Raw genomic sequence first — 22,038 nt, 5'->3', positions numbered from 1 at the left:
ATAATATCATATGCTAAATAACATATCTTCCTCATGAAAACCGAAAAAAACTGAAAAAAACCGAAAAAAGAAATTGTTTGTAGGGTTCTAAGTATTCTACGACGCAGCGGTAGTTGCTTCGCAACTGTCATGTACGCAGGCCAATACGTCTGTGTACTCCCTTGATATGGTGAAGGAATCGTAGACTTTGCCGTCGTTGCTTTTCTTGTACTCGAACAGGAGCGACGTGTGATTGAATGCCGTCATCTTGACATATCCGAAGTCGTGGTCTCTGAAAATACTCCAGTTAGGTTGCACTTGGCTGAAATCAGATAAGTGGCTTCCTGCGCCACCGACGACAACATGTATTGTTCCTTTCACAGCGCCGGAGTAATGTGATTGTTCTGAAGTTACGCATTGGCTCTGCAACACCGCGCCCGAGTGACAAGAAAAACGAAGAGATTAAAAGAAACGAAATGGAAGTCATCCACAACTGTTTGATGAGACTGAAACTGAAAGAGTTTGAAACCGAAGGAATTGATACCTGGTAGACGGGGCATGATCTTTCATAGTGATGGACATGGCCGTAAAAGGCAATGTCAACCTTGTACTTCTGCCAAAGTTTCTGCAAGCTTTCCCTTCCCATAGGCTCTTCAAACGAGCCCTCCTGCCCATAATAATAGTTAGAGGAATAGGCAAGCACGCGATGGGCGGCAAAGATCAACCAAGGCTGTTTTTGTCTATCGACAGTTGCAAGGCAATTCTCGATGAACTTGTACTGCTCCGATCCCTCTCTCCAGTCGTGCTCAGTGTCAGCTATGCAGAAGCGAAACATGCCATAGTCGGTTTTGTACCTGTTCATTCATAGAATTCTCATTAGAAGTGCGCGGCACACAAAAACACTGCTGCAGGCATCCCATACTCCAGAATCAGTATAAGTACTTCAAGTTACAAGAAATGATGCAATTTACCAGAACTTCGCTCGGTTCTCGGCTGGAACATAGAACATAGTCTCAGCCAACACGCCACATTCTCCACCAGAATCCATTTGTCGTAAAAGGACCCCGAATCAGGCCAATCTCGTTCATGATTACCACTGCAGGAAACAAATTCGAGATTCATCAGCCGAGATCATAAATCAATTTTATAAATCTCATTAGAAAATGATGAAAACATGTAATGAACACTTCCACAAACCTGCCAACCATGTATGGCACAGTTGATGCAATCGGTTCCACCTGTGCCGTGAACTGATCCCATTGTGAGATGTACCCATTTGCGTACGTTAGATCTCCAATATGAAAAACAATGTCGATATTCTCCAAATCGCTGATGATTTGATCGGTAGTCTTCAGTGCACCAGGCTGGTAATTACTGTACTCATTTGAACCGTCATGCTCTCCCTGAAAGATGCAGGAGAAAACATGTATCACACACCGAAAACCCCCTAGCAGGATGGTAAAAGCAACCACAAAATGGACGTTCTATGTAACCGGTAAATGGCACGGCTCAAAATTACAACTGAAAGTACCTTGCCCATGTCACCGAACATTATGACACGCTGTAAGGAGTCCTGTCCAGGATATGGAGATGATCTGAATTTGTACTTCTTGCTCCAGATAATTGTCCCATTGGATAAACGATGTCCCAACTTGTAAAACTGCCTGAAACCAATCATCACAACGGTAAGAAGATATCATCCGTAGTTAACAACACTCTTAAAGGCAAAGAGAACAAACAGGGAAGAAATCGTTATATGCATACTCGATGTTTGGCCACAAATCCTTCAGGAAACTTGTGTGTATGAAGCCAGGATCACGCCACCCAACTGTCTTTGCAGGTGCACCTTAACGAACCATCGCAGTTTAACAATTTTATGTTAAGATATCTGTCTCCGTAGATCACGCAAATGTGACAAGGTCGTGAATACATAAAAATGAATCATACCACACATCATGCTCCGATCAAATGTCAATGTTCCAGCTCCGGATCGCATTCGAGCTTGACCCTCTATACCCCATTCAACAAATGGAACAGCTTCATTGATGTCGTAGCCACTTGTCCAAGTTACTGTCATCTGAAAATACATAAATACCTTCATATAAGTTCGCAGCACGCCAAAAGACACATGAACCACAACATAACGCTTCAAATTCTCGGATGTTTATAAAAAAAATTCTCATCAAACAACCAAAGATCCCGATTGAAAAAGAAGTTTAACATAAGAACACACAGAACTGTAAATTAGGATAAACTCACTTCATTCCAAGACTTCCCTTGAGCAAGGCGTGGAAACACAGGTGCTTTTGGATTGGCAAATGTTATGGAGTTTGAAACTGCCACCAGGTTTGGCTGCAACAGTCGAGTGTTGGATCAGTCACATAAAGAAGGACAATGATTCTTTAACGAACAAAATAGAATATGAGGAAGCATGGGAACACAAGAATGAATCATGATCATACATTCGACAAACCGCCTGAAAATAATGCAAATGAGAAATCTGCCCGCTGATTTATAAGCTGAAACTTCAAAGAAGATTTGCCAGTCGTTGTATAATTCGGATTGGAGTCTGTTGCATACTTGTACTGAAGCATAGGGATCATATATCACAATGGTTAGGAATGTTCAAACAAAATTGTTTCATCCGCTATTTACTATTACAGAGTTGCAAACTGCAATCACAAACCTTTATGGGGGCAGTGCATATATAAGGAGTTTGTTCTTTTGGTGTGTTTGTACCATACTTGACCAATCCCGAAACTACCGAGCACCGGCCAACGCTATACTGTCAAGGACCCAGAAGAGTTCCCCTCCGGCCAGGAGGCCAATCACTACTCGACACGTGTCAAGATTAGAAGCCAATCAGAGCGCAGCACGTGTCGACATCAAGAACCAATCATAACATGACACATGTCAATGTGACAAAGCTACAAGTTTTTCTATAAATAGGGGTCATTCCCCCACAATATTGCCTAATGCCATTTGTGTTAAATCATTCACAAGAACTCACTAAATTGAGAGCTTGATCCTTTGTACTTGTGTAAGCCCTTCACTACTAATAAGAACTCCTCTACTCCGTGGACGTAGCCAATCTGGGTGAACCACGTACATCCTGTGTTTGCTTCTCTGTCTCTATTCATTTACGTACTTATCCTCACTAGTGACCGAAGCAACCAAGCGAAGGTCACAAAACCTGACACTTTCTGTTGTACCAAAGTCTTCGCTGATTTTGTGCATCAACATTTGGCGCCGTCTGTGGGAAACGACACTTATTCCTACTCTCTTCAGCTGTGTCAAGCTGGTTTCTATCATTCGTACACTTTCTTTTGATCAGGCATCCCTCTCCAGCATGGGAAGCGAAGGAAGCCACAGCACACAGAATGACACCCCCCTTGCACATAGTGCGAAACAACGAAAGAAGGAAGGAAAACGAGTTCTTCTTCAAGCTAAAGTCGATGAGTTGGAAGCTCAGAACAACAAGATAGCAATGAGGAATGAGGTCCTCCAGGAGCAATATGAGAAGCTCTTGGAGACACTTCACGAAGCTAGGCAAGCTCAGACACGCGAGCTTGTTGCCCCCGTGGAAGTCAACCATCAACTGGGTGCCCTCCAACATGGAGGGTCACATGCATTCGACATAGATATCCCTGATAGGGAACAAATTACCCCTCGATTTGATAATCAACATGGGGCTTCTCTTAACCCAGTTGCTTCGACCCGAACCATGAGAAGCGGAGGGAGACACCTCTTTGCTGAAGGGGCAGAAGGATCGAAAGCCGTCTTTCGCGATTGTCGGGATTTCTTGAAGCAACGTCGAGAGAATTCCATCCATATAAGCTCAAAGATCAATGACCCAAGGATTTCTGAGAGACTCGGTCCCCTGCCACGGCCCGAGCCGGCCACCAACTTGGGGAAGGTGCAACAAGTCCTAGAGAGACATGAGGGTACAGGGGACTCAGAGGTGTTCCGACAGACATACCCTGGAAGCCAGTACAGCGAGTCCAGGGAAAAATCACATGCCCTTGATCAAACCTTCCTAATTCCAAGAGGAGATGGAGATTTAGGAAAGAAAGCTCCAGTGGCACATAACTCCGCTCAGGACCCCCTTGTCCTACAACTTCTTGAGGAAGTAAACAAGTTGAAGGCTGAACGTCAGGCTGAAATACCTGACTGGAACCAACCCAGGCCTGGCCCTCTTACAAGGAGGATCCTCAACACCCCCCTTCAAGCAAAGACAAAGCAGAAGCTTGGCTTGCAACTTTATACTGGAAAAGAGGACCCGATTGAGCACCTTAACCTCTTTGAGTCCACCATGGCATACCGGATGCACACCGACGAAGAGCGATGTCTTCTCTTCCCCTCCACCTTCTCTGGCGGAGCTCTAAATTGGTATTGTCGTCTTACACCTGAGACGGTAGACTCATTTGAGGAATTGAGGAAACTATTTGTTTCCCAACACATTTTCCAAACCGATCGCTTGCACTCTGCAGATGACCTGTACACTATCCGCCAGAGGCCAGACGAGTCATTACGTATGTATGTTGGCCGCTTCAGCCATGAATACTCCCGGTGTGCCGAGGCAGACGACAAGACTGCCCTCAAAGCCTTCACGGCAGGCCTACGTGATTGTTTCTTTAAATACATGATCAATGCTAATACTTGAAAGACTTACTCTGAGGTGATGGCGCAGGCTTATAACCATGCCTCCGCCGAGGCAAAGACATATCAGGAGAAACCCCCTCACCCAACGCCATGGAGGAAGAACTAGCAATAGCTAAAGTTTGACGGTTGGGAAGATCATCCAATGTTTCTCTAGTACATGACTCTAACAAAGACCCTGAAGACTCCGACATTGCAGACTCAGACTTAGAGCTAAAGCTAGAAGAGCCCTCATCACTAGAACTTCCAGGCTCTGACATCTACAATAAGAAGAAACAAATTCTATCACTACATGCATGATCAAAACCGTGTCAAGCGCCAAAAAAAAAAAAAAAAAAAAAAAAAACAGCTTCACCCGAAAAGCTTCACCTCCAAAACTTCGCCCAAAAAGCTTCATCCAAAAAGTTTCACCCAAAAAGCTTCACCTAAAAAAGCTTCACCCAAAAAAAAAAAAAAAACTTCACCTCCAAAAAGCTTCACCCAAACAGCTTCACCTAAAAAAGCTTCACCCACAAAGCTTCACCTAAAAAGCTTCACCCACAAAGCTTCACCCAAAAAGCTTCACCTCCAAAACTTCACCCAAAAAGCTTCATCCAAAAAGTTTCACCCAAAAAGCTTCACCCAAAAAAAAAAAAAAAAAAAACTTCACCTCCAAAAAGCTTCACCCAAACAGCTTCACCTAAAAAAGCTTCACCCACAAAGCTTCACCTAAAAAGCTTCACCCAAACAGCTTCACCTAAAAAAGCTTCACCCACAAAGCTTCACCTAAAAAGCTTCACCCACAAAGCTTCACCCAAAAAACTTCACCCGAAAAGCTTCACTTAAAAAAGCTTCACCTACACAGCTTCACCTAAAAAAGCTTCACCTAAAAAGCTCCCTCTACATACTTTCACCTACAAAGCTTCACCATCAAAGCTTCACCTCGAAAGCTTCATCTACAAAGCTTCACCATCAAAGCTTCACCCAAAAAGCTTCACCTAAAAAAGCTTCACCCAAAAAAAACTTCACCTCCAAAAAGCTTCACCCAAACAGCTTCACCTAAAAAAGCTTCACCCACAAAGCTTCACCTAAAAAGCTTCACCCAAAAAACTTCACCCGAAAAACTTCACTTAAAAAAGCTTCACCTACAAAGCTTCACCTAAAAAAGCTTCACCTAGAAAGCTTCACCTACATAGCTTCACCCAGAAAGCTTCATCTATAAAGCTTCACCATCAAAGCTTCACCTCCAAAGCTTCACCTACAAAGCTTCAACACAAAACCTTGCTCCAAATAAACAAATTTTGTTCACAAAACCCAAGATGCCCTTGAACTTGTACAAAAACACTTGGGTAAACATAAACATTTTTTGTTTTACACCCACAAGGGCCCAAAATTTTCCTTCTTATTTATTCACTTATATATGTTCCCAAACATATTATAATAGATCCAACAACAAGCCAAAGTCCCAAGTTTCATAATGGACAAAAGTACAAGCAATTCATCAATAATGAAGGTGCTACAAAACTTGGAATCTGCCCCAAAATAGAAATCCAACCCAAGAGACTTTTTCTCTCTCTCCCTCTTCCGCCTCCTTTCATCTATCAAATTTCTGCAACCTCTGCTCTTCTCCAATGGAGCTGAATTTTGGACACCCTATAGTTTTTGAGCATATGAACAACTTTCAAGAAGGAACCATTTCTGTTTGAGCGACGGAAATTAAAGTGTTGAAGCTCCAAACATGACAGTCGGATTCTTGCAGATTTCGAAGCTGCTATGATGTTTCGAAGATCTGGAAATATTTAACCATTAGTTCATTCTGAATTTTTGATATGTTATGAAAGAGACGATGAGGCACAACTTCAATGAAGAAAGCATGCTGATCTGAACAATAGAAAATGGAGTTTCGAAGCTCACAACAAATCTGACGGGTTGACAGAAAAATAATAACCAGTCATTCATCATACCTGAATTTCTTGAGTTATACAGCTCCGAGGGATCTCAAATTTGGATATGTTGTAGTTAACAAGCTGAGGAACAACTTCAATTAAGAAAGCATGCTGATCTGAGCAAGAAAAAATAGAGTTTCAAAGCTCACAACAAATCTGACGGGTTGACAGAAAAATCATAACCAGTCATTCATCATACCTGCATTTCTTAAGTTATACAGCTCCGAGGGATCTCAATTTTGGATATGTTGTAGTTCACAAGTTAAGAAACAACTTCGATGAAGAAAGTATGTTGATCTGAGCAAGAGAAAATGGAGTTTCGAAGCTCACAACAAGTCTGACAGGTTGACAGAAAAATGATGAACAGTCACTCATCATACCTGAATTTCTGGATTTGTACTACTCCGATGGATCTCAAATTTGGATATGTTGTAGCTGACAAGGTGAGGAACAACTTCGATGAAGAAAGTATGTTGAGATGAACAAGAAAAAATGGAGTTTAGAAGCTCACAACAAGTCTGACGGGTTAACAGAAAATTGATGAACAGTTACTCATCATACCTGAATTTCTGGAGTTGTACTACTCCGATGGATCTCAAATTTGGAGATGTTGTAGTTCACAAGATAAGGAACAACTTTCATGAAGACGACTTTGCGATCTGAGCTATAGAGAATGGTGTTATCTTGCATCCACTCAGGCTGATTAGTGGAAACGAAAAGCAATTCCACCAAAGAAAAGATGAAAAAGAGAGAAAAGCTACTAATTGCACTTAATCTTGTCTAGTCAATAGCATGCAGCATCAAACACACAAAAGTTGGAAATATTTTTAGATAAGGCATATGCGAATGTGTGACATCGAAACAAAGATTCGTTACTTTGACAAATTAGTAACAAGCGAGACACCTCATTCGGCAACTCTCTTCGCCTGAAGACTTGGGGGACTCCCACCATATGCTACTGCACCTTAATACTCGGCAGTCTCACAACCACTCAGTGACTTGGATTTTTCAAGTCTCCAACCGAGAAGTTTTCCTCACTCGGGAAATTAAGGGAACACTACCTCAAACTACATGCTTCACTCACAAAGCTTCAACAATACAGGTTTCAACAAAAGCAAAAATTCAAAGAACTTTATGAAGAAGGCTTTGGTGTATTTAACACAATATATTGAAATGAAGCAAAGCTTATTTATTAATATTTTCGATAAGCCACAAATATGTACATATACATGAGTCAAAATAAACAAACAAAAGGGAGCCTTCACAAAGGTTGCTTAGGGGAAGTCTCAGCAGTCGGTAGAGCCCCAGAAAGAGAAAGCACCGGAAGGTGGTTATCCGGAGCCTCAGTACTTGACAAAACCCCAGAAGGAGGAGGCATTGGAGGTTCATCATTTGAAGCTTCATTACCAGGTACAGCCCCAGAGGACGAAGGCAATAAATGCCTTTGGAACAAACCCACAAACCGCTGATGATCAAGTAAAACCTTACCATCAGATTCCTTCATCTGGTCAAGCTTCCTCTTCATGTTTGTAGCATAGTCATGGGCGAGCCGGTGCAACTGCTTATTCTCATGCTTGAGCCCTCTAATCTCCTGTTTGAGACTCATCACTTCAGCAGCCAATGATTCAACTTGGCGGGTTCTAGCAAATAGGCGTTGGGCCATATTAGACACAGAACCTGCACACTGAACACTAAGAGCCAGAGAGTCATTAACAGCCAACTCATCAGACCGTTTGGAAAGTAGTCTGTTATCTTTGGGAGTGAGAAGGTTCCTGGCCACCACTGCAGCGGTCATATCATTCTTCATCACAGAATCCCCAACGGTAAGAGGACCAGTAGGGGATATGAAGGATGGGCGCTATATGTTGTCTGGAGAAGGCGTGTCTGTCTCTTCTCCAAGGTTCAAGTCAAAACGACGGTCGGAGGGTCCAGACATTTTCAAATGTGTTGAAGAGGGAAGAGGTCAGACAAATCAAGATCTTAGAAGTGCAAGAAATGAGCTTCTACTGGTAGAGATTCAAGTGTGCTGTGGAACTTAATGCCAGCCTCTATAAAAATCTGCACTCGACGGAGCTTCAGAAATCGAAGAGGCGTTTGCTTTCTCAAAAGCTGGGCTGCTCAGAGACCACGAGGGCCGATCTCAGAAATCGAAGAGGCGTTTGCTTTCTCAAAAGCTGGGCTGCTCAGAGACCACGAGGGCCGATCTCAGAAATCGAAGAAGCACCTGCTTTTTCAGCCTCGTCAGCACCTGTCACATGCGCAATCAGCTTTGCGGAAATTACGGGCACTCTATCGAAGATTTCTGGTGAAGTAGAAAGCACGTGAATCTTACTGTTCAATCACCGCTCTCCATATGCACCATCAACTCCTCGGGTACCACATATAACTTTATCAAAGATCTCTGACAAAGTTTAGGCACGAGAATTTCGAAGTTCCAGCTACCCTACTATTACCCATAAGGGTAAAGGAACAGCACCACTGCTTGACAACTGGAAAGTCCCTATGTGTGTCGACCTCCGTGTTTTGCGGCAAGACAGGTTGGCAAGAACGTCTAACCTTTACTCACATTCGAGAAAATACTCCTAACATAATTACTTTCTCAAAAACCGGAGTAGCACCGCTTTCCGAATCTCGAGAGTCAGATCCTCGACGGGATTGCTTGTTCGAAAACCGAAGAGGCACAACTCTCAGAACTTCGAGAGCCAGATTTCCTTAGATAAAGCTTGTCTGTAATCTTCACACGTAACATCAGCTTTCCAGATACCATATACCACTTTTTCAAAGTGCTCTGACAAAATTAAAACACGTGAAGCTGGCAGCTCCCACTACATTGCTGTGACCAAGAAGGGTAAAGGAATATCATTACTACTTGTTATTGGGAAATCCCTATATACATTGACCTCCCTCCTCAACGGACAGGCAAACCTGCAAAAATGCTCAACCCTTTCTCGCATTCGAAAAGGCACCCTCAACATAACCTCTCGAAATACTCAGCTTTATTTCCCCCCGATAATACCTCAGCAAATAAGCCACACCAAGAACAAGAGTATCTCATATCATCAGGGTCGAAAGCAAGAGTATCCCATATCATGCTTTCTCCCTATCTTTGTCTTTGTCCTTGTCCACACCTGCAGGACAAGGAGAAAGAGAGCAGTCAGTCGGAACCTGAAATCAAACCTCCAATTTGGAACTGACTGCCTGGAGCCTTTGCCTGGTTGCTTACTTAGCATTGCTCTCGAGTACTCATCCTCAACTGCTGTCAAGGTCACGAATTCCACCGGCAAATACCTCATGACAGTTGATCAGATATTGGCTCTTTACACTGAAGCTGCCAAGCATGGATGAGTCACTATGAAGGAATGTTCTGAAGGACCATTTAAATGCAAAGGTTGCACACCACTTCTGCCATGCAAAAGATTGAAGCAGAAGGTTCAACGGTGAGCTGAAACAGATCACTACAGCACGACACCTTTCCATACCACATTCATTATTCCGTCAACAGCAAAAGTATCCCATATCATCAAGGTCGAACGTACTCTAGATTTGATGGACTTGTTTTGACCCTCAAATTTTTGAGTCGGCCTTATACTCTGAAAGGCACCAGAAAACCCTCCAGCACAGTTCAAGAATAAGCCTGTGGAAAGTTACTTCTTCAAAAGCAAAAGTATCTCATATCATCTCTTATCCATTTGCTTCTCCTTATCCTGGCAGTTGAATGAGAGACAAGGAGAAGGAGAACAATCAACCGGAAGCCGAAGTCAAACCTCTGATCCTGGGTTGCTTACTTGGAAGTTTGACTGCTTACCTTGTCTGTCACCTCTTTCGGCAGATCTCCTAGCTCGGCGACTTGGGGGACTCCTACTATAGGGTTTGTATCACACTTGACTAAGCCCGAAACTACAACTAAGCTTCAAGTGAAATTGATACATTACCTTGTGCGTCAACATCAGCTAAATACACCATTCCCGGATGGAGGAAAGGTACTTCCAGAGAAGGGCAGATGAAGATCAGACCACACTTCGGTACTTAGAAGTTTCGTGATTACTCAAGGGATTGGATCTTGCAAGTCCCCAACCGAGGAGTTTCCCTCACTCGGGAACTTAGGGGAGCACTGTTTGTACCATACTTGACCAATCCCGAAACTACCGAGCACCGGCCAACGCTATACTGTCAAGGACCCAGAAGAGTTCCCCTCCGACCAGGAGGCCAATCACTACTCGACACGTGTCAAGATTAGAAGCCAATCAGAGCGCAGCACGTGTCGACATCAAGAACCAATCATAACATGACACATGTCAATGTGACAAAGCTACAAGTTTTTCTATAAATAGGGGTCATTCCCCCACAATATTGCCTAATGCCATTTGTGTTAAATCATTCACAAGAACTCACTAAATTGAGAGCTTGATCCTTTGTACTTGTGTAAGCCCTTCACTACTAATAAGAACTCCTCTACTCCGTGGACGTAGCCAATCTGGGTGAACCACGTACATCCTGTGTTTGCTTCTCTGTCTCTATTCATTTACGTACTTATCCTCACTAGTGACCGAAGCAACCAAGCGAAGGTCACAAAACCTGACACTTTCTGTTGTACCAAAGTCTTCGCTGATTTTGTGCATCAACATGGTGCATTCACTGGCGGGCACATCGAATCACTGCCTTATTAAAACACCGTTACTTCAATCTCCAACAATTATAAACAAAGATCTTCATACAAATTTTGCAAAGCAGATTCGATCACAGAATAGTGCATAGTAAGTTGAATCAATAGCTAGATTGTTCGTGGTAAAATAGGTTATGTAATCGTTGTCAGACACTTTACTTGAATCTTGCCGGAGAAAAGACTCTAACCCAATCATCTCCAGTAGGAGTCTGGTTCTCAAGATCCACAGTTACCCATTAGGTATCCTCATCCTGCAATCGTAGGAATCAAAAATACATATTATCAACACCTTAACTCCATGGATAAAAAAGACATTCATATGAATTCAAAAACTTGAATTCCATGCAAAAACTCATCTACTCGAAAAGTCACCGTACACCAAGCCAACAGTTACACAAAAAATACATTCAAAAGGCAAAAACTAAATACGGATTATTCAACCAATGGGCTACCAAATAAATACATTCAAAAGGCAAAAACTAAATACGGATTATTCAATCAATGCGCTACCAAATAAAAGACGTTACAGTAGCTCCCAACTATTTTGACATGGCGATATTCTTAACTAATATAACCTATGGGGAAGGGGACACGAACTTGGGTGCAAGCCCACATAGCCACTGTAATGAAATTCAAAATTAAATGATCATAGAAGTTATTTCAACTATCCACTTTTACCCCATATTTTTTCACAATGCCAATCTGCTGTTTCTTTATTTCCCATTGACATCTATTTGTGTACAAAAATATTTGAGCAGCAGCTAATAACTTGACACATAAATGTTGGCAGCCATTGAATCAAAACAGTAAAAATAAATTGTTACCTTCAAGCCGAGCACACAAGGGGAAGCTTTGACGGAGGTGGTGGATGAGAGGTTGATGGTGGCTTTCTCAATGGCAATCTTGGAAAGCGGCTGTTCCCCAAAACCATCGCCCTGAGCGGCAGCTCCCGCTAAGTTAGTCAATCCCAGAATCACCACAATCGCAAACAGTTGAAAACTTTGCGCCATTGCTGAGTTGGGTTTTTTGAAAATGATGAAAACAAATTCGAGAAAACCCCTTATTTGTATGAATCGAACAGATAACAAACACGCTTTGATTCCATATGTGATTCTGGAAATATCACAAAGTTTCAATCTTTTTCTTCTTCTTTTTTACCGTCTTTTTGTAATTGGGAGACAAAATTGGGGTAGGATTTGAATTGTGGGAGGATTTTAGAGAGAGGGCGGGAAGGGGAGGGAAGGGAAGGATACGTCTGTTTGTATATTGGTGCATGTGTTTAAGATATTGGATTCTGATTGGATTCTTTCCGCTGCACGTGGGAAAAGAGTTTTACCATTTTTAGGTCAAAAGTTTGAGGATGTATATGAAACGGATTCAGAGTCGCGTAACGTTTTTTATTTAATAATATGTTACTTATTTTTTTAGAAAAACTAATAAAAATGGCTTGAAAACTTTGAGTTTTAATGATAAGGACAAAATAAAGGGTAAAGTGAATAGTATCAGGATTGACTTTTTAGTGTAAAAATGTGGTTTTTCGTTAAAGTGAACAGTACCAGGTGCTTTTCGTTAAAGTTCCCTAATTTTTTAGTACATTAATATTTTACACTAAGGGGATGTGGAGTTCGGCTAAATGATATAATGGACAGTCTAATTTGGTATCAAATTCGTCATCCACGAGATTCGAACCTAAGACCTTTCAGTTCCAAGTGAAGAGAAATACTACTAGACCGTAGTACTGAGTGACATTTAATAATATATTACAATGTGTAAGTGTTTCTTCACATAGTAATTATTATTAAATTGAAACGCCACACGCAATTGTTATCATTTTTAATTATGCTGCTCTCCAAAATTTTAGATGTTTAAGAGCATGAAGAAAAGCGTTTTCATTAGAAATGTTCGTATTAGTGTTGTTTAAAGTGATTTTATAATTTAAAAGTAGTTTTAACTTTGTTTTTTTGTCAAATATTATCATAAAGTGTGTTTCACGATGGTTCGGATTGAATAATTACGAATTCCTATTGTTTGTATCAACATCAGATTCAAACAAGTGTTTTGATCTAAATATGAACTTTCAATATCTCTATTTTATTAAAGAAAAATAAAAGAACGACTATTCAAATAAAACGGGGACAGATAATAATTTTACAGTTTTAAATGAATCTTCAAACTCACGTTGAGAGTAATTAATTAAGGCAAGTTGTTGAATTCAATCAATTTGGTAGAAGAAAGCAATAGGGATTTAAGCTCCGGATTAATCCAATCAAAGTCTAATTCACTAGATAGTGGAATTTAAAGTTTTTGGTCCAAGACCTGGACTCCCCCTTTGCCTAATCACAAAACTTTGATCGATCTTTCAATTGCAGCTTTTTACCGCTCAGCGGCAGAAAGTAATCATACATATGCATTTTTGAAGTGAGTTTGATCCCTTTTCTTCTGCAACTAACAATTTAATCTATTACAGTTATCGTTTGTCAACAAAAAAAATATGATCAATCCCAAATAAAAAGTCTTATAAGAGCCTTCGCCTTTTTTATTAAACCTAACTCCAAAACTCATTAAAAATTGTACGAGCAGGGATTCGAACTTGGGTGTAAAGAAATGGATCATACTGCATGAATTCGAACTTGGGTGTAAAGAAATAGATCATACTTCCATGACTGTTAGTCATTGAATCCCCCCGCTAAAAAAAAAAGTTTCTTATAGGGCTATAATCTGGACGGGGGCTAAACATAACCCCTTCGATTGGAGATGGCTTTAGGCATCCACCATACCACCTCCAAACACGACCCAAACTTATTGAAAAATCACCTAAGCTTCTTGAACTTGTCCCTATACTCGAGAAAGCAAGTAATCTGGAGAAAATGAAGAAATTCTAAGATTGAAAAATGAAGAAACCCGAGCTTTCTTCAAGATTGATCCGGGTCATGGTGAGTCAAATAAAATGAGGTAAGATAATATGGAAGAACGAAAGTAATGTGAGAAATGGTATAGAAATAGCTTAGGTATTTTACAGGAAAAAAATTAAAAAAGTTGAAAACCAATGGCTAACTGACTTTAGCTAGCAAGTGGGCTGCTGACAACTTGGGCCCCCTTAAACAGGTTGGCTGGCTCAAAATACCCAGCCCGATGACCAAAGGGCTGAGAAATGGCCTGGTGGGTCCTCTTTTTTATAGCCCAACCCTCCGTTGGGGTTCGATTTTGTCTCATTTCAGGCTAAAACATGGCCTATGGCCCTATGGCCTGATCCAAACGAGATGAACTTACTCTTGTAGTCCAACGACATATCCTTAATGTGTAATTCTGGTCTCCTAAGAATTTCTAAGTAAAATACTAAAATGGTATGATCTTTTGCATACCTGATAAATGGGGCATATTCTTTCGTAGTCATGGACATGGCCACAATGTCCCACCTTGTACGTTTGCCAGAGCTTTTGCATGTCATCTCTTCCCATAGAATCGGAAAATTGACCCTCCATTCCATACCAAGAGTTGGCAGAATAACCGAGAACCCGATGAGCCACAAATATCAGCCAAGGCTGTTTGTTCCTGTCAGCTGTTGCAATGCACTTCTCAATGAATCTGTACTGCTCAGAACCTTCCCTCCAATCATGCTAAGTGTCCGCTATGCAGAAGTAGAACATTCCGTAAAACTGTTCGTACTGCATTTTATGAATGTCATTGATACAAATAACAATACTCAAAGTGCAGTTTATGTTAACGTGATGCCAAGAATAACAGGGTACGCACGGACGGAAGCACGTTGGTCAATCGCATTAACGGTTTTGTGGATCAAGATCTCGGAAAGTGGTTGCACTCCATCACCTCCCTCTGTATTCCTGTAGTGGTTATGACCTACTGTGAAATTCACCAAGAAAATCAATAGAAATGTGACTTTCAGAGACAAGAAGCTGAAGCCCTCCATCTCTGTTAAAAGTGGTCATACCCAAATATGCTTAACACTAATATGTCTTACCCAGATTTATATACAATTTCAAACCAGGTTTAAATTTCCACTATTTATTAATTTTCTTATTATTATTATTATTATTATTGATTCTCATTGTTTTGTTTGGTCAGTTTTATTGAAGAAACTGTATCATTGTTTTTAAGGTAGTCCTGTTATGGCCTAAATTTAACTGAACGAGAAAGAGTGCAGCGCCAAAGAGAAAAGAGAGATGTACGAAAATTCTGTGTATTTAACCTCTACATTGTGCCTTTATTTATACTAAACATATCGAGCTTACTTGCCTTACAAGTAAGAAAGCCTAAGATTACAAGAATTATAGCAAAATTCACAATATTTTTTAGCCTCTTTTAGCAATTTTTAAACTAAAGTTTCTAAATCATTTTTTATCTTTTAAGTAGTATAGGTGTTACTTTCATAATAATTAATCAATTTTGATGTTTTGCTTGGAAAAAGAAAGGTGCTTGAATGTTCTTGCAAGTCAGTATACTAACGCAAGAAATGAGGATACACATTGCGTGTTTTCTTTTTGTTTACTTGAAACGAGGAAAGTTATGAATTGAGAAGTCTTATGATCGAATATAGAATTGGCAATCGACCACTGGCAGTATGCGAAACTTCTTAAACATGAAAATAGGAATTATTCATTATTCAATAATAGAAAATAACCAGAAAGCGCACTGGCAATTGCTTCTTGCATTCACAACTTATTTAGCTTCACTAATTAAATGGCTAATCTCTTTTCCAAGCTAAAAAATTGGCTTGATTAGAAAAGAAAATAGTGTAATTAATTAGATAAAACTTGATCATGAAGCCAAAGTGGTTGGTTCACAGCCATCATGAACACATGCCAAAACATCTCTGTAATCCCTTGAGATTGTGAAGGAATCATAGACCTTGCCGTCACTGCTCTTCATGTACTCAAACAGAAGTGATGAGTGGTTAAATGCTGTGAGTTTCGTGTATCCAAAGTCGAGATCTTGGTAAACGCTCCAAACTGTCTTCAGTGTGCTGAACGCTGATAAGTGGCTGCCTCCTCCTCCAACAACTACATGGATTGTTCCGTTCACCGTCCCTGAATAGTGGGATGTTTCCGAGTTTACGCATTGATTCTGCAAAACACCGGCATCAGACGATGAAGAATCAATATTAGTTAAGCAGAACTTGGCAAACTATAAAATATTTCAACGGGACCATCACATCCACATTGTGTTATTCATTCACATATCCTAATAAACTTTGGCCAATAAATTTTGGGTGATGAGGGTGTTTGGAGGGACAGGGCGTTCTATCAGGGGCTAGGTTCCTTCTAATCCATTTAAGTAAGGGGAAGGTGGGTTGCTTTCTTAGCGTTTTGGTCCTGGTGTGTAGTACTGATCGTCTAATACTCTATTGTCCGAAATATTGCTATTAAAAGAAATATAGGTTGCAGGAAATTCTCAGTAAAATGCTATTGTCTTTTGTTTACCTGATAAATGGGGCATATTCTTTCATAGTTATGGACATGGCCATAGAAAGCAATGTCCACCTTGTACTTTTGCCAGAGTTTTTGCATGTCATCTCTTCCCATAGGCTCTGCAAATGAACCCTCCATGCCATACCAAGAGTTGGAGGAATAACCGAGAACTCGATGACCGGCGAATATCAGCCAAGGCTGTTTGTTCCTGTCAGCTGCTGCAAGGCACTTTTCAATGAATTTGTACTGCTCAGAACCTTCCCTCCAATCGTGCTCAGTGTCTGCTATGCAGAAGTGGAACATTCCATAGTCTGTTTGATACCTGTAATGATTCAGGCACAAACAAAATAACATTTCTTACTTCCCGAAAATCTTTCTTGTGTTACAAGTCACAATAGTAAGGCACATAGTCATTTGATGTTATTTACCAGAACTTAGCTCTGTTCTCAGCAGGAACAAAAAACATGGTCTCAGCTGGCACACCACATTCACCGCCTGAATCATTCGTGTCATAGAAGCCTCCGGTGTTTGGTGTATCACGTTCGTGATTGCCGCTGTTGGAGCAAATCATCATGTAAGTTTCAGAAATGTGAACTTATACATACAAACACATCAGCAAGGATAGGACAAGCAATGCAAACCTTGCAACCATGTAGGGCACAGCTGATGCAATGGGTTCCACCTGAGATGTGAACTGGTCCCACTGTGAGATGTATCCATTGGCATAGGGCATATCTCCAATGTGGAAAACTATGTCAATGTTATCCAGGTCCTTGATCAGTGCATCTGTGGTAAGGAGTGAGCCGGGCTGGTAATCAGCGTATTCATTTGAACCGTCACGCTCAGCCTGAAATTCGTGCGAGGAAATGTGAAACTTTGTTTTGTACGAACAAAGATAAACATCTTTGCAGCTACATTTGCAGAAATTAAATGTGACATGTAAAGTTTTGTAGAAAAAAATTCAACATCTCCACCAAGCTTGCTAGTTTTTCATTTTCTTGAATTTACCTTTCCCATGTCACCGAATATGACAACCTTCTGTAACGAGTCCTGTCCTGGATACGGGGATGACGTAAAATTGTACGTCTTGCTCCAGATATAGGAACCATTGTATAATCTATGACCAAGCTTGTAAGTGTACCTGTATAAACAATCAATCGATACTAAAGCCTTCAGGACAGAACAAACATTTCTCATGAAATGTGATGATTTTCAAGCTGCATACTTTGAATTAGGCCACAAATCTTTCAGAAAACTTGTGTGGAAGAAACCAGGATCGCGCCAACCAACTGTTCTCGCCGGTTCATCTGCAAATTATCACAAGAACTTCATTGATCACAACATTTGTTTTTTCTTTTTCAATTTGTCTCTCTCTTTTCACAAATCCTTATATATAAAGTTAGCTTTGTTGTTGTTGAAATTAGATTGATCATATGATTCATACCACACATGCTCCCTCGAGGGAAAGTCAATGTTCCTGCTGGGGATCGAGTTCGAGCTTCTCCTGCGAAACCCCACTCAACAAACGGTACAGCTTCACTGATGTCGTAGCCGCTTGTCCAGGTTACTGTCATCTGCAAAAGAATAAAACAATATTTATAAGAACTCAGTTTCACAGGTACATCCTACATAGCTTCAAAACAAATGGAGCAGTTTATCACTATGACCGGAACATAAACGTACTTCATCCCAGTGCTTCCCCAGGGCAAGACGAGGGTAAAGAGGCGCCTTCGGATTTGCGAAAACTATAGCATTAGAAATTGCCACTAATTTCGGCTGCATTACACAAAAAATCATATACTCAGAATCAATTAACAACACTTGAGCGCAACTATTAGTAGTTCAAACATTCAAAATGTTGTAACGATATAAAACATTTTTTGGAGCAACTAGAGTAACTGAAAGAGAAGAAACAAGGATGGACTCACGCTTGACAACCCGCCGGAGAACAATGCAAATGCGAAATCTGCCCGTTGATTGATCAATCGGAAATACAAAGTGTTTTTGCCTGTCTTGTTGTAGTTAGCATCGGAGTGGTTGGCATACTTGTACTGCAAGAAATGATAAAGCAACAAGATTTGAGTTCAGTGGGAGAATAGCTCTCGAGCATTTGAAGGGCTGGTTTGGTATTGCTGTGCTTTGAAAAAAAGCTGCTGTGAGAATAAGCGGCTGTGCTGTGAGAATAAGCGGCTGTGAAATAAAGCAGCAGAGCGTTTGGTAAACTTTTTTGTAAAAGTGCTTTTGGAAAAAAAAGCAGTCTGATAGTGGGTCTTTTCATTAAAGGAGCACTGTAGCTCCATGTGCTTTGAAAAAAAGCCAGTTTTCCAAAGCTGCAAATAGCAGCTTCAGCTTTTTCCTTTGATTTCAGCTTATTCTCACAGCAGCTTCCAAAATAAGTCCTTTTTTTTCAGTTTACCAAACACCTAAAACCCTCACAGCTTTTTTTCATAGGTGCTTTTTTTTTAAGCACCTCATTCCCAAACTAGGTCGAAGTGCAACAAGGCCAAGTAAAGTAACAACTATTTACCTTGATAGGAGCTGTGCATAGATATGGCTCATAGTAATCTTCTGTGAATGGACAAGTTGATGCACTGCCATAAACATAATTTGACTTGTTTTATTAATTAGTTAATATACAAGCTTTATCTAAAAATATGCAGTGGAAGAAAAAAAGAAGATAATGTAGTAAAATAACAAAGAACAATTAAGAAATATGTGCACGACATTCAATACATGATTCGGAATATGCATGAAGTAGGGGTGGAAAAAAATCCCGAAAATCCAGAACCGAACCGAAAAAATCCCGATTCCAAACCAAAAATTTCCCAAACCGAAATTCCCGAATCGATCCCGAAATTTCGGTACGGGATTCGGGATTGGCTTCTCGATATTTCGAGAATCCCATACCGAACCGAAAATATATAATATTAATTATTATATATATATATATATATATTATTCTTTTATAATTGATGCTAGTAGTTTCTAATTCATGCTCCGCAACCTGGAATGCCCTACACCTTGCATATTTTTCATATTCTGTTTGATATTCATTTGGATTTTATTATTGCTGCTGTCATGGCTGATGATTTCAAAAGACTTCATTTTCTTGTCTCTCAACAGATTGCAAAAAGAGTTTAATTAATTTGAATTTTGATTCTGATAAAAACAATCAGGCATGCTAGTTTTAGATTAAATGGTAGTGTGAATGAAATGACATTCCTAGTTCATGAATGTGTTCTTGAATTATATATTTGAACAACAATTCAAAATTTCATATTTAAATTTGGGATTCCCGATTTGTTACGAAATCCCAAAAATATTTTGGGATTTCCGAAAATTTGGTTTGGGATTGGTCTTCAAATTCTCGTCCTGAAAAATTTCGGTTTGGAATTCGGGATACTATTTTCGGTATGTTATCTCATACCGAACCACCCATGAGTATACGATGCTATGGAAAGTCATATAATATTATAATAATAAATTAAAAAATAATATTAATTTTCTAGATAAATAGTATGCGTGATGTCATTTTGCGAGTTAATCAACCCGTCAGTTGACACAACACAACATCAATATAAATGGATAGGCCGGACACAACCCGTTACTGCCCTTAATTGGATTTTCAAATGCTTATGTTGTAATGAAAGTTTGAAACACGCCAGCAAACACAGTAAGTGTATAGCATATTATTAATTGTCAATAACAGTTTGATATGTGCGAGTAACTCTTTTTTTTTTTTAACTTCGGTTCCCACTACAATGCTATGTCTCATTCATCTGTACGACTTTGATGCAAAATTTTACTGTTGCAAAAAGATTCCTACATATAAGATCAAATCATTGATCTCCTAGACTACTAAGTGATACATACCATAAAAGAAGTATTGAATAATTGGCTACATATATGTATCAAATAAGTAAGAGAGGGAAGCTCATTTGTGCCTTGAATTAAACGGCCAAAAGATTAGATTCTTAGAAGGTGGAAGATCATTAAGAGGAGCACAAACCGAAAGTGTAAGCTAATAACCCTAAACTGTAGACACAAATTTCACACACACAACAATGCCCAAGAATATATGTTGAATTGAATATTTTGATCTCAACCCTATAAAAATCTAAGGGCTTAAATTAAACCTCTGAAAGTTGACCTATCACACTAATATATACAGAAAAGAAAAAAAAAGAACTTGATTAATAATTATGAGAGTGGCAAAATTACACATTACTTGAATTTTGCTGGAGAAAAGACTCCCAACCAGTCATTAGCAGAAGGATTAGGACTAACAACATTCACAGTTACCCATTCATAATCCTTCCCCTGCAAACAGAAAATGAACCAAAAACATCATTATATTCCAAACAAAACTATTCGTACAACATTCATCAATGTCAAGAACAAATATGATACAAAATTGACGATACTCAAGAAGTAGTTGCTGACGTTACCGTGGTGCCAAGAACTACAGGGTACACATGAACAGAAGCCTTTTCGTGAATCGCATGGACGGTTTTGTGGATTAAAATCTTGGAAAGTGGTTGCACTCCATCACCTCCCTCCTTATTCCTGTAATGTTTATGACCTACTGAGAAATTCACTAAGAAAATCAACAAGAATGCAGCTTTCAGAGACAAGAAGCTAAAGAAGCTCTCCATATCTGTGTATGCTTGGGTCTCATATGTCTTAACTCTTAGCTATATTTATGCACAATTTCATAGCAGACCTAAAGCACTATTTTTTTTTTTTTTGGTCTTTGCTGTACTAGTACCATTTGCTTCATTTTCTATTTTCTGCTATTTATTTATTAATTTTTTAAAAATTAATTTTTTTGGCTTTTCCTTTGGCCGGCTTCATTTAAGAATCGCATCAACGTTTTCTACATGGTTTTTTTTAGCAGAAAATGTTACTTTTATAAGATTAATCTGGATGCTTTTGCCCTTCGGCATGAAGGAACAAGGAAGAGACCACAAGGAAAATGAAAACTTTTTGCATAAGGTGTCGACATGCTGCGAGAACGTTCTTGCCAGTTTATAAATACTATTATACTACCACGTGAGAATGTAGAAATTAGAACACTCTTGAAACGAGAAAAGTCATGAAATGAGCTAGTGCAGAACGAGAAATTGTCAAATATTCTTACCTAATCAATTTATTTTTAGTTTTTCAAGTATTAGTTTACGAATTACATTTATGAGATTGAGAACCACATTGAAAAAAAAAAGTGTACCTGTTAGTAAATACAAGGATAGCAAGGAATCGAAATGGTAACAAAATCTTATGTTAGCAAATATTAGGGGTGCAACTTAGGTTGGGTTAATCTGAATCTGTCTATACTCAATTCAGTTTTAAACATGATTGAGTGGGTTAAAATGAAGTAAAAACTTGC

General features: G+C 39.8%; 1 protein-coding gene and 1 pseudogene across 1 annotated transcript; both read right to left on the bottom strand.

Moving 5' to 3' along the window:
• Positions 1–90: 90 nt before the first annotated feature.
• On the bottom strand, positions 91–12,236 carry LOC103424449 (probable inactive purple acid phosphatase 27; annotated as a pseudogene).
• A 3,578-nt stretch (positions 12,237–15,814) lies between these two features.
• On the bottom strand, positions 15,815–21,337 carry LOC139191485 (nucleotide pyrophosphatase/phosphodiesterase-like). The gene is made up of 12 exons (XM_070812365.1): positions 21,101–21,337; positions 20,881–20,972; positions 19,180–19,243; positions 18,581–18,703; positions 18,336–18,428; positions 18,097–18,226; positions 17,878–17,959; positions 17,661–17,793; positions 17,294–17,499; positions 17,081–17,206; positions 16,665–16,974; positions 15,815–16,308 (listed from the first exon to the last, which is right to left on the bottom strand). The coding sequence occupies exons 1-12, from the start codon at positions 21,305–21,307 to the stop codon at positions 16,003–16,005; spliced, it is 1,872 nt and encodes a 623-aa protein (XP_070668466.1). The 5' UTR covers positions 21,308–21,337; the 3' UTR covers positions 15,815–16,002.
• Positions 21,338–22,038: the final 701 nt, after the last annotated feature.

Source organism: Malus domestica, chromosome 14, assembly GCF_042453785.1.
Source record: "Malus domestica chromosome 14, GDT2T_hap1".
In the NCBI taxonomy this organism is placed as follows: Eukaryota; Viridiplantae; Streptophyta; class Magnoliopsida; order Rosales; family Rosaceae; genus Malus; species Malus domestica.
This window is presented reverse-complemented; position numbering and strand designations above follow the sequence as displayed.

Bases quoted from the DNA above. Each gene is read 5' to 3' on its own strand.
- LOC139191485 (XM_070812365.1), bottom strand. From the start codon at position 21,307: ATGGAGAGCTTCTTTAGCTTCTTGTCTCTGAAAGCTGCATTCTTGTTG. The intron at 16,975-17,080 runs GTAAATAACATC...GAATCATTACAG, and splicing joins GAGAACAGAGCTAAGTTCTG to GTATCAAACAGACTATGGAA. The intron at 16,309-16,664 runs GTAAACAAAAGA...GGTGTTTTGCAG, and splicing joins GAATATGCCCCATTTATCAG to AATCAATGCGTAAACTCGGA.